At 35.6% G+C, this 12,754-nt stretch overlaps 1 protein-coding gene across 4 annotated transcripts; it reads left to right on the top strand.

The window, feature by feature from the left end:
- Window positions 1-4,766: 4,766 nt before the first annotated feature.
- LOC137233731 (uncharacterized) lies at window positions 4,767-12,362 on the top strand. 4 transcript variants are annotated; one of them, XM_067757054.1, is made up of 5 exons: window positions 9,962-10,145; window positions 10,254-10,441; window positions 10,605-10,817; window positions 10,918-11,071; window positions 11,147-12,362. In XM_067757054.1, exons 1-5 carry the CDS (start codon window positions 10,094-10,096, stop codon window positions 11,260-11,262), a joined length of 723 nt encoding a protein of 240 aa, XP_067613155.1. In that variant the 5' UTR covers window positions 9,962-10,093; the 3' UTR covers window positions 11,263-12,362. The 4 variants fall into 4 exon arrangements, 1 of the variants encoding a protein (XP_067613155.1); XR_010947551.1 differs by lacking the exons at window positions 10,605-10,817; window positions 10,918-11,071; window positions 11,147-12,362 and adding an exon at window positions 4,767-5,112 and having other exon boundaries at window positions 7,860-10,145; window positions 10,254-10,391; XR_010947552.1 differs by lacking the exons at window positions 10,605-10,817; window positions 10,918-11,071; window positions 11,147-12,362 and adding an exon at window positions 4,767-4,929 and having other exon boundaries at window positions 4,987-10,145; window positions 10,254-10,391.
- Window positions 12,363-12,754: the final 392 nt, after the last annotated feature.

Consider the following 12,754-nt stretch of genomic DNA (forward strand, 5'->3'; position numbering starts at 1 on the left):
TAAATTTGGTCAGCTTTTTGGGTAAACCGGGTATGACGAACAAACCGTAGCTAGATCCATTCTGCATCTTTTTTAGGCAATTCCGACAAATCGAATTTATGGTACACATTTTTTCTTCCTTCATTGTGCATTAATTGTTATTAATTTTGACTTCTATTTATTTACAAATACGCTATCTTTGCAAAATTTTCTGCGCTGTCAATAACGTCAATATCGCACGAATTTAAGTCAAAGAATAATAAGGAAAAAACAGATGTTGCGATGTTGCGAGTTACCAGAGAACTGCTATTTGGAACAGTTGCCTATAATATTACCTATGCAAGGTTCAGTTGGTCTTTCTTATACATACATATATTAAAATATCATTTGTAAAGATATGAGCGGTTGACTTTCAATAGAAATTTTACGTGACACACGCTTTTTTTTTATGTTTGACCAATGCCCTTGATTGATGAGGAATGTGATGACTAGTACCTACCTAATTACTTCCTAGGTAATTCTTTACGACAGCATGACTCTGCTAATACGTGTCCAAAAATATCGAGAGAGGTATCAAACGACACGTCTTGACATCAGTATTGATAATCAGAAGGCGGAGAAGGTATAGTCTAGTTGATGGGTCGACTGCTAATACGCGTCCAAAAATATCGAGAGAGGTGTCCAGCGACGCGTCTTGACATCAGTATTAATAATCCGCAGGTGGAAAATAAAAATTTGAACTCGTTCAAAAGATATTAACGAAAAACTGAAAAAAGACCCGCTGGTACCTCCGAACCCGGGGGTGGAATCCACAGTATTTTTGCGCAGAACACTTTTCTGCGTTGGCGGCCTTCGGCCGCGCTTATAAAAAATTACCCTGGGTGGGTCGAACACCGGTTTGGTGGGTACAACATTTTGATGTTTTTGGGTACAACAAAAACATCAAAATAACAACCACATGAACATTTTCAATTTTGTTTGCAAATATCTCTGGAAAGAAATAAAATTTTCTATTTCCGCTTCCGGTCCAGGGTCAAAAGCGTGTTTTGGACACCTCTCCCGATATTTTTGAACGAGTTTTAGTTAAAGTAAAGAATTACCAAATTTTAATTTCCGCTTTCGGATTCGTTGTCTTGGATCCAAATCACGTCTTTTGAAACCTTTCACGATATTTTTAGACGAGTTTGAGCAGTTGTGTGCTAAAGTAATGAATTACCGCCGATATGATCTGGCAAAGTTGATTTTGCGTAATTGATCAGCTGATTTTTGTTTATTTTTTATCAAGATACAATGTGCAACTCATTGCAGTCTCCCGGGCTAATAAATAAATAAATTAACAATTGAACAAACTAGTTTCGCTAAAACTAAGAAAAAAATTAGATGAATTTTATTCAGTTTATTGAAAATCCAAAAAATATGCTATCGAAAACTAAAATAAAATTAAAGAAAAAAAAAACTTTTTTAAAAATAAGCTTTTATTATTTTGTGTTTAAGCGACTTAAACTATGAACATTTTTCGTTCGTTTGTTTCAGTAGCCATTGAGTGTGCTTGTAATTCTCAACTGGTTAGTGAAATATTCTAAAGACATAGTTTGAGTTTTTTAATTAAAATCGAGGTTCTTCGGATGGTGTGCTAATACATCAGAGCCCAGTGCTCGCCTCCATATCACACTTTGAAGTGGTTCTTCAAATAGAAGATGAGGTGGCTCATTAGAGGAAACCTCAGAGTGCCCAACTCTCGCCCCAAATTAAATAAATAGAGGTTTTTCTTGTAGAAAATGGGGTGCCAATACCTCAGAGCCGTCCCGTGCTCGCCTCCATATCACATTTTAAAGGGTTCTTCAAATAGAGGATGAGGTGGCTCAGTAGAGCGAAGCCTCAGAGCCCCCCAGTGCTCGCCCCCAAATTAAATAAATAAAGGTGTACTGATGCTATGCATCCTCCCATGACTTAAATACACCAATAACACTAAAACTACCCAACTCAATAAATGGAATACATTAAATCAAAAACCCCATAAACTCAATACAGTCCATTAATAATAATAATTTATAAATTTAAAAAAAGGAATGCTTGGTGGGAGTTGAACCCGCAACCCCGGGCGTTTGGTCGGGTACGTCAGCCACTGTGCCACGACTCATACGCTTACAAGCACATAAAATTACTCATTTATAACTCTTATTAAACTGCTCGCCCTCAATTGCCCAAAGCTTAGACATGGTCCTTCGAGCCGGATGACTGGCTCGTATGGAAGTTTCATTAGACGACTAAGCCGTCTAAGGGGGGAGTATGTTTAAGCGACTTAAACTATGAACATTTTTCGTTCGTTTGTTTCAGTAGCCATTGAGTGTGCTTGTAATTCTCAACTGGTTAGTGAAATATTCTAAAGACATAGTTTGAGTTTTTTAATTAAAATCGAGGTTCTTCGGATGGTGTGCTAATACATCAGAGCCCAGTGCTCGCCTCCATATCACACTTTGAAGGGGTTCTTCAAATAGAAGATGAGGTGGCTCATTAGAGGAAACCTCAGAGTGCCCAACTCTCGCCCCAAATTAAATAAATAGAGGTTTTTCTTGTAGAAAATGGGGTGCCAATACCTCAGAGCCGTCCCGTGCTCGCCTCCATATCACATTTTAAAGGGTTCTTCAAATAGAGGATGAGGTGGCTCAGTAGAGCGAAGCCTCAGAGCCCCCCAGTGCTCGCCCCCAAATTAAATAAATAAAGGTGTACTGATGCTATGCATCCTCCCATGACTTAAATACACCAATAACACTAAAACTACCCAACTCAATAAATGGAATACATTAAATCAAAAACCCCATAAACTCAATACAGTCCATTAATAATAATAATTTATAAATTTAAAAAAAGGAATGCTTGGTGGGAGTTGAATCCGCAACCCCGGGCGTTTGGTCGGGTACGTCAGCCACTGTGCCACGACTCATACGCTTACAAGCACATAAAATTACTCATTTATAACTCTTATTAAACTGCTCGCCCTCAATTGCCCAAAGCTTAGACATTTTGGTTAATAAAATTAACTAAAAAGTAAACAATAAATTGACTCTAAAGAAATATAACACTTTATAAGTTCATTGTAAGCTTAAACGATAATTAGGCTTTTTCGTCTGCGACAAAAAAAATCTATATTTTTATTAATTATATATTTTTAACATTAAAACTTTACACCTAAATTATTAAATCTTACAGTTTATATCACAGTCCTAATTGTTCTAATAAAAGCGTGTTACATTGCGATAGCAAGAAAATGAGATCCTAAATGTTCTTAATTATACCATCAAAATTTAACACGTTTTTTATTAGAACAATTAGGACTGTGATATAAACTGTAAGATTTAATAATTTAGGTGTAAAGTTTTAATGTTAAAAATATATAATTAATAAAAATATAGATTTTTTTTTGTCGCAGACGAAAAACCTAATTATCGTTTAAGCTTACAATGAACTTATAAAGTGTTATATTTCTTTAGAGTCAATTTATTGTTTACTTTTTAGTTAATTTTATTAACCAAAATAATAAAAGCTTATTTTTAAAAAAGTTTTTTTTTCTTTAATTTTATTTTAGTTTTCGATAGCATATTTTTTTGAATTTTCAATAAACTGAATAAAATTCATCTAATTTTTTTCTTAGTTTTAGCGAAACTAGTTTGTTCAATTGTTAATTTATTTATTTATTAGCCCGGGAGACTGCAATGAGTTGCACATTGTATCTTGATAAAAAATAAACAAAAATCAGCTGATCAATTACGCAAAATCAACTTTGCCAGATCATATCGGCGGTAATTCATTACTTTAGCACACAACTGCTCAAACTCGTCTAAAAATATCGTGAAAGGTTTCAAAAGACGTGATTTGGATCCAAGACAACGAATCCGAAAGCGGAAATTAAAATTTGGTAATTCTTTACTTTAACTAAAACTCGTTCAAAAATATCGGGAGAGGTGTCCAAAACACGCTTTTGACCCTGGACCGGAAGCGGAAATAGAAAATTTTATTTCTTTCCAGAGATATTTGCAAACAAAATTGAAAATGTTCATGTGGTTGTTATTTTGATGTTTTTGTTGTACCCAAAAACATCAAAATGTTGTACCCACCAAACCGGTGTTCGACCCACCCAGGGTAATTTTTTATAAGCGCGGCCGAAGGCCGCCAACGCAGAAAAGTGTTCTGCGCAAAAATACTGTGGATTCCACCCCCGGGTTCGGAGGTACCAGCGGGTCTTTTTTCAGTTTTTCGTTAATATCTTTTGAACGAGTTCAAATTTTTATTTTCCACCTGCGGATTATTAATACTGATGTCAAGACGCGTCGCTGGACACCTCTCTCGATATTTTTGGACGCGTATTAGCAGTCGACCCATCAACTAGACTATACCTTCTCCGCCTTCTGATTATCAATACTGATGTCAAGACGTGTCGTTTGATACCTCTCTCGATATTTTTGGACACGTATTAGCAGAGTCATGCTGTCGTAAAGAATTACCTAGGAAGTAATTAGGTAGGTACTAGTCATCACATTCCTCATCAATCAAGGGCATTGGTCAAACATAAAAAAAAAGCGTGTGTCACGTAAAATTTCTATTGAAAGTCAACCGCTCATATCTTTATAAATGATATTTTAATATATGTATGTATAAGAAAGACCAAATGAACCTTGCATAGGTAATATTATAGGCAACTGTTCCAAATAGCAGTTCTCTGGTAACTCGCAACATCGCAACATCTGTTTTTTCCTTATTATTCTTTGACTTAAATTCGTGCGATATTGACGTTATTGACAGCGCAGAAAATTTTGCAAAGATAGCGTATTTGTAAATAAATAGAAGTCAAAATTAATAACAATTAATGCACAATGAAGGAAGAAAAAATGTGTACCATAAATTCGATTTGTCGGAATTGCCTAAAAAAGATGCAGAATGGATCTAGCTACGGTTTGTTCGTCATACCCGGTTTACCCAAAAAGCTGACCAAATTTACAACAATTGCAGTGCAGCCTCATGACGGATTCCCAGTGAATACCTGTGGCGATTGTTATACGCGTCTAAATAATCTGCAGTTTAATCATCGAGGAAATAAGTGAAGTAACCGTACTAGAAGCTGATGAAAAGGATACGGTATTGATGAAGATGAGCCTATAGGTAATCGTAACCGGGGGTGGAATCCATAGTATTTCTGCGCAGAACACCTTTCTGCGTTGGCGGCCTTCGGCCGCGCTTATAAAAAAGTACGTTGGGTAGGTCCAACACCGGTTTGGAGACCAAAACTAAAACGCGCAAAACACCTATGTTCACAATTTTTTTTGTGGGTAGAATAACATTACAACACCCACATGAAAATCGCCAACTTCAACTGCAAATATATCCGGACAGAGATTAAATGTTTCTTTTCCGCCTTCGGATTATTGTCGAGAACTACCCATCACACTATAAACACACGTCCAAAAAAGTCGGGAGATTTATCAAAAGATGGGTAATTCTATACGACCGCATGATACTGCTAATACGGGTCCAAAAATATCGGGAGACATGTCAAAAGACGCTTATTGACCTCGACAATAATAATCCGAAGGCGGAAAAGAAAAATTTAATCTGTCCGGATATATTTGCAGTTGAAGTTGGCGATTTTCATGTGGGTGTTGTAATGTTATTCCTACCCACAAAAAAAAATGTGAACATAAGTGTTTTGCGCGTTTTATTTTTGGTCTCCAAACCGGTGTTGGACCCACCCAGGGTAATTTTTTATAAGCGCAGCCGAAGGCCGCCAACGCAGAAAGGTGTTCTGCGGAGAAATACTATGGATACCACCCCCGGTTTCTGAGGGACCCTCGGGACATTTTTCGGGTCTTCGTTAATATCTTTTGAACGAGTTAAAATTTTTATTTTCCGGTTGCGGATTATTAGTACTGATGTTAAGGCGAGTCGTTTCACACCTCTCTCGATATTTTTGGACGCGTATTAGCAGTGTCATACTGTCGTATAGAATTACCAAAATATGCGTCTAGGACCCAGAATGCGAATCCGAAAACGGGAAAAAATTTTTGAGGCGTTCAAATGATGGCAATTCTATACGAAAGCATGACACTCATAATACACGTCCAATAATATCGGGAAGGGTGTCAAAAGACGCTGGCCGGTCCCCCAATGGGGTGCAATCAAAATTTAATCCGTGCAAAATCCTTTTGTACAAAAAATTGTTTCCTGTGTACACAGAAAAAAGAGTTGTGTTGAAAGTTGTTTTCGCGAATATAGTTTCTATCTCTAAACCATTGTTGGACACTATTTCAACATTGCGATCGTGATCTTCGGTTTTATTTTGTTGTGTTACTAGTGCTTCACCCCATTCCAGTGTGTCATCTATTTCTTCCACGTCGTAAACAGAGTGGCCTAGGAATTAGTCGGTAATGATTCCAGGTCGTAGGCATAAGATACGGTGGGTAAGGGAGCTTTGGTATGTATAAATTAAACATAAGCGGGGATACGACACCACCATCAACCCCACCACCTGTTTACCGGTTTTGTTCCTGTAAAGCCAAAGGGGAAGGTGTGGACCTTCTATGTGTTCGAGTAGCATGTCGTGGTTCACTGTATCAAAAGCTTTGGACAGGTCAAGTGCCACGAGCACCATCCTATGCTGCGGTTTTTCCTGGTTCAGTCCGTAACTTATCTGAGTGTTTATGGCGTTTAACGCGGGTAGTGTTATGCTTTTTGAGGAAGTAATATTTATGGGTGGCTTTGCAAAGACTGACGAAAAGAGTGAGAACGGTCGATATGACTCGCCTTCGTTTGCTGGTTTCCCAGGCTTTAGTGGTGGAAATATCCTATCAATTTTCCATTGTTCGGGAACGACTAAGGACCTCAGCGAGAGGTTGAAAACGTGCGTTATGTTGTTTATTTTTTAGTGCGAAGGTTTTTTGCACGGGTATGACTATTTCGCCTGGGCCTATTGATTTAGAGGGCTTGGCCTTGTGGAGGTGATGGTAATGGGTGAGTCTTGTTTTTGTTAATGCGTCCGTCTGCTTGCACGACGTCTATAACCTTGCCTACAGAAAGATGCATTACTAAATGCCCACAGAAAACGCTTGCGCATTGCTAAAGGCGATGGAAACTTTATCATTTTATTTTATGGGGGATGTAGATGTTGGTGATTTCTAGGTTTGCATCGCCTGACCGGACAGATAGGCCATGACCTTCTAAGACACTGTCTTTGCAGTCGATGTCGGAAACAAACAGATGATATTGCGCAGAGTGGTGTATGACAAACGCAAGGCCGCCTCCATTTCCGCTCTCGCGATCTTTTCTGTGGACATTATACACAAGACAGGTCTGCAATGCAGATCTTGCTGTTAGTTTAGTCTCTTGAATCGCAGCAATGCAGATGTTGTACCGCTTCATGAAATCGACTATCTCAGTGATCTTCACAGTTATCTATTACAGTTTAACGGCAGAATTCTGAAGGGCAGCGGGGGAGGCGTCAGCACGCTAGGGGTAAGTGACGGGTGACTACGCCTGAGTTGTGGTAGGTGAGGACGCTGTTGTTGCCCTGGGACAGGACGTCCTTGGGTAAGCATTGGAGTACCCGGTGTAGTTTAGAAGCATTTATTTAATTTTTAATTTTATTTCAATCGCGAAACTATGCATTGCTATGTTACCGATTACTATCAGAATTAGACCGTAAGTAGTATATTATTGAACAATTTCAGTTTTTTTTTTGTGCCTAAAATCGGCTTGGTATAAAATGTTCAGTTTCCCCCAACTTAGACTTCCTGACCTTATTTTAATTCATCTGTAGCTTTCATTATGTGTTTGTTTCTGTTTTATTTGTAAATTTTACTAATTTTTTCTTTTAATTTTCTTATTTGCAGTTCATTTATGGGTCAATTATAAAGGACATACACCACATTTTCAATTTTTATTACAAATATTATTATATTAGCTATTATTATATTTGTTATTTTATTCTTATCATTATTATTAATAATATTACTAGTTTTATTTTCATTATTATTATCACAGTTATTTTTATCTTTTTTATATAACTATTAGCTATTTATCATTAAAACAAACATGAATAGGAAAACATTTAACAAACTTTTGAGGAAGGAGAAGGCAGTTTATGATGAAACTGTAAACAAGTTTCGTAGGCTCAACGACTCTTCTAGAGTAGTTAGTGATGATATACCATCAACTAGTAGGGAAGCACATATAGGCCTTAACGAATCTTCCAAAGTAGGCAGTGATGATATACCATCTACTAGCAGGGATACTTTTATTCTCAGAGTAGCAAGCGTTGATGAGCCACTTCCCAATGCGGAGCCCACTACTTTTGACTTAAATATTGACGAAGAATATATCGATAGCGATAGCGACAGTGAGAGGTTTTTATTTGACGACGATGAGTTGGTAGAAAGTTTGGAGGAGACATTAAGCCTCACAGACAGAATACGATCAGCGTTGAAAGGTTGGGCGATCCGGCAAAAAACAACTCAAATCAGCCTTACCGACCTTCTACGTTCCTTGGAGGGCGCCGGACTCAAAGGACTACCGTTGGATGCTCGAACAGTTATGGGAACAAGTAGGGAAGCAGTTTGTATTAGACCTTTTCCCGAGGGGGAGCTATTGTATTTGGGAATACAGTACAATTTCGCATTTGGAGAATTTAATTTTTTACAAGACTTGGAACGGATTTCCATAGATGTAGGTATAGACGGACTGAAAATTTTCAAAAGTTCTAATAGGGCATTATGGCCAATTTTAGGTCACGTAGTAGAGTTTCCCAAATCAAGGCCCTTTATCATGGCTTGCTACTCAGGAATGAGTAAGCCGCCGGACGTAAATAGTTTTTTATTGGAATTTTGCGCAGAAGTAAATAATTTACGTCAGAACGGAGTAAAGGTAGGATCCGCTGAAGTTTTAAAAGAATTTGATATAAGGCTTTTCACTTGCGATTCACCAGCACGATCTTTTGTAACTGGTGTCAAGTCGCACACGGGGGCAAGAAGCTGCCCTAAATGTGAACAAGTAGGTCAGAGGTTCGGAGCTAGGATGAGCTTTTCTCAAGTTGTAGCAGAACCCAGAACAGATATTTCTTTTAAGAATAGAGTAGATATGCAACATCATTTAGATCAATTTAGGGATAATGAAAATGTGTTAGAATCCGTAAATATTGACATGGTTTCTCAGTTCCCTTTAGAACCTATGCATTTAGTGGACTTAGGAGTAATGAAGAAACTACTTGAAAAGCTTGTAACAAGAGGGAACGTAACAAGAATGAATGCAAAATTGAAGTTTCTCAACAGTTACGTTCCCTCTGAATTCCCTAGACGCAGCCGAGATTTAGATCAAGTAAAAAACTGGAAGTCAACAGAATACCGCCAATTTTTATTGTATTCAGGCTTGTTCGTTTTAAAAGACTGCATTCCAGACAACCTGTATTCTCACTTTTTGCTATTACATTGCGGTATTAGACTTCTCTCTTGTGAGAAGTCTTGTAGAGTAGAATCCAATGTCGCGAATGAAATGTTAGAAGAATTTGTTAGAGTGTTTGCTGAATTATACGGTGCGGATTTTGTTAGTTTTAATGTTCACGGGCTTTTACATTTAACTGATTGCGTTAAACAGTTCGGTCCACTAGATAACTTTTCAGCATATAAATTCGAAAATTATATGCAATATATTAAGAAAATGATTAATAGTCCAAATAATATACTGCAGCAATTATTTTTAAGAATTGAAGAAAGGCGCAATTTTACGGATTTCAGCAAAATTTCAAGTATGGATAAATTTGTTATAAGTTCTACCAAAGACAGGGATAGTTTTTTTTATAGCAGTAAAATGGGTTCCCTAAAAATAGTCAACCAACAGAGCGAAGAAAACACTTTTAATGTTGTAATTTTGACACAAGTTGCAGACGTTTTTAGAGAGCCCATTGTTTCCTCATCTGGATTAGGTATTTTAGTAGGTCAGATTATAGATGAGAGCATTTATAGCATAAGTAAGGAAGACCTAGACTTTAAGTATTTTGCAATCCCAGTAGGTAATAAATTTATTTTAGTGCCATTATTACATAATCTATTTTATAATTTTTCATAGGTCAAATATGGATTCAAATTTTGTCGAGGAAGAGGAGCCGGGAACCAGTCAGGCAAATGGTAATGCAATTTTTTTATTCTTAGTTCTGCCTATCATAATGATTATTCTCATTAAATTCTTTATATTCTCATTAAATTCTTTATAATTGTATGCTTCTTGTTTTTTAGTATCACGACGCTTTAAAACTTCCCAAACATTTTACGAACGTGCTGCCACCCAACCACTGGCTGAAAAGAGTGACTTTGAAGAGGTCACTCAAATGGAACGCCTTTTGGCTGCAGTTTCAAGGATAGAGGCCCGGCAGGAAGAAATGTTGAAACGACTAGCCGCTTTAGAAAAAGTGATTGCCGACAAGGTGGGTTTTTTTTAATAAATTCAGTCCATAGAGTGGTAGTGCTGGCATTAATTCACAACCAATTGATAAATCTTTGGTGTTTGATTTAATGCTTTGGTCTACCGCTATCCTGATTTGTCCATAAGTCAAATTTTAGTTTAATGAAACTCAACTTAAATTTTAGATGCCCGAACGTGCAGAGGTGCAGACTCAAGGCCAAGTTCTGCGTGAGGTTAAGGTGCTTTCCGCCAAAACGCAAAGAAGCATCGGCCGTATCTCCGGAGACGTGTGCAGCGAGGAACAAACCTTTTTACAAAGTTTGCTCCCTATGTCGTCAGAAGAAACTTTGCTGAAGGTGGAAGAGTGCCTTACCAATAAGGCTCACGCTGATGCTATGGTATGCCCCTATTTTTACTAGATCTAATATATAAATAAAGCACTCTACAATTGAATATATATATATATATATATATATATATAATCTTATAATTTTATAGTCGGCCATCATTTTTCGGCTAAAAGGCACAAAAGGCTCAATCGAGAGTGTCATGCAGTCACTCTTTATTGACGAGTTGGCGTGGGAGTATAACTGCTACGGCGGATTAGGGAAGAAATTCTTTACAAGTCTAAAGGTCGTAGATATGGTTCTGGGTAGGTATCAACATATTTGAAATTAGTAATTTTTTGTCGCTAAATATTAATATTTGCTTTTTTAATAATCAATAGGGGCATTCGCAAGTATACATAGTGATAAGATTTTAGCTATTAGGCATTATGTACTTTTAAGTCGCAATAGATTTAAGCATGTCAGACGAAAAAAAAATCTGGGGTTAAATTGCTGACTACTATTTAATTTTTAATGCATAGCAATTTTTTGTGTAATAACAGCGACTATCGCATTCACTATGGCGTAAATGAGAGTAAAATATACAAAGTATTAAATGAAATCACCTGCTGAACTGACGACAAATGAATGAAAGTGGCGATAGTTGCTGTTATTAGACAAAAATATTTTTTATTCTTTAACTGTGTAAATAACTTCCTAATATTTCTTTACTTTATATTATTTACTTTAAGATTAGTATAGTTAACTAACAATAAGTTGTGAAATCCACTTTTTCTTTTTATACTTTGTTTTGTTTTTTTTTTTTTTCAAACTTCCGATTCCGAATATTACGTTAAATTATTTATAATATAATAAATAGTCAAGTCCACCATTTATGATAATATTGTTCTTTTGTTAATAACCTCCAATTCCCAATACCGATTTACATAGAACGTTTTGTAGCATCCCTCGCTTTCTTCGATATAAATTTTGCTGTACAAAGTTCGTTGAATATTGAATTATGATCAACTTATGCCAAGTCCAAGCGAAGCATGCGACAAAGCGTTCTATTTGAATTCTCATCAGAACTCCTTTCCTATGTTAAACACTTTTCTTACTTATAAATATCCAATACAAAGTCAGTGGATAATATATTTGAACAAATTTCATAAGTTTTTTTCGAGCTTAACTATGTTTATAGTTTTATATATTTATTTTTTAAAAACTTGCAACTGTTCTTAAATTATTAAAACTAAATTTTGAAAGTAAAAGTATTTAGTTTTTATTTTTTTTTTTTATTTTATTAAATTTTATATTATTAAATTTAATTGAAAGAATGATATCTAATCTATATTTTAAATAAGAAACATATTTATTTGAATTTTAAATGAAAAGCAAAACGTAACACTAGTCAATAGAAAAATGAAATGTATTAATAGATAAATGTATTTTAACATAATGAATGAAGTAAAACGAATTTTTGTAAATATTTTTTAATGTAAATATCTAAAATATGCATATATCTAAATTATTCATACTTAAAATGAATTTGTTGTATTTTTAAGTTGAACTATATTTTAAATAAGAAAAATATTTATTTGGATTTTAAATGAAAAGCAAAACGTAACACTAGTCAATAGAAAAATGAAATGTATTAATAGATAAATGTATTTTAACATAATGAATGAACTGAAACGAATTTTTGTAAATATTTTTTAATGTAAATATGCAAAATATGCATTTATCTAAATTATTCATACTTACTTAAAATGTATTTGCTGTATTTTTAAGTTGAAAATCGTAATTTCTCAATAAAAACACAGAATGAAAAATTTTGAACATTTTTTGGGGGGTTTTTGGTTATTTTGTGGGGTTTTTGCAATTTTTTAGGTATTTTCAATTCGCATTATGGATTAATTTATCATTGGGCTGGCAACTCTGGAGCGCCTAAAAGTATGCAACCTTTTTAAAATTACATTGTGAGAGCAGTTCAGATATTCACTTTTGAT

This window comes from Eurosta solidaginis, chromosome 5 (assembly GCF_040869045.1).
Source record: "Eurosta solidaginis isolate ZX-2024a chromosome 5, ASM4086904v1, whole genome shotgun sequence".
NCBI classification, from domain to species: domain Eukaryota; kingdom Metazoa; phylum Arthropoda; class Insecta; order Diptera; family Tephritidae; genus Eurosta; species Eurosta solidaginis.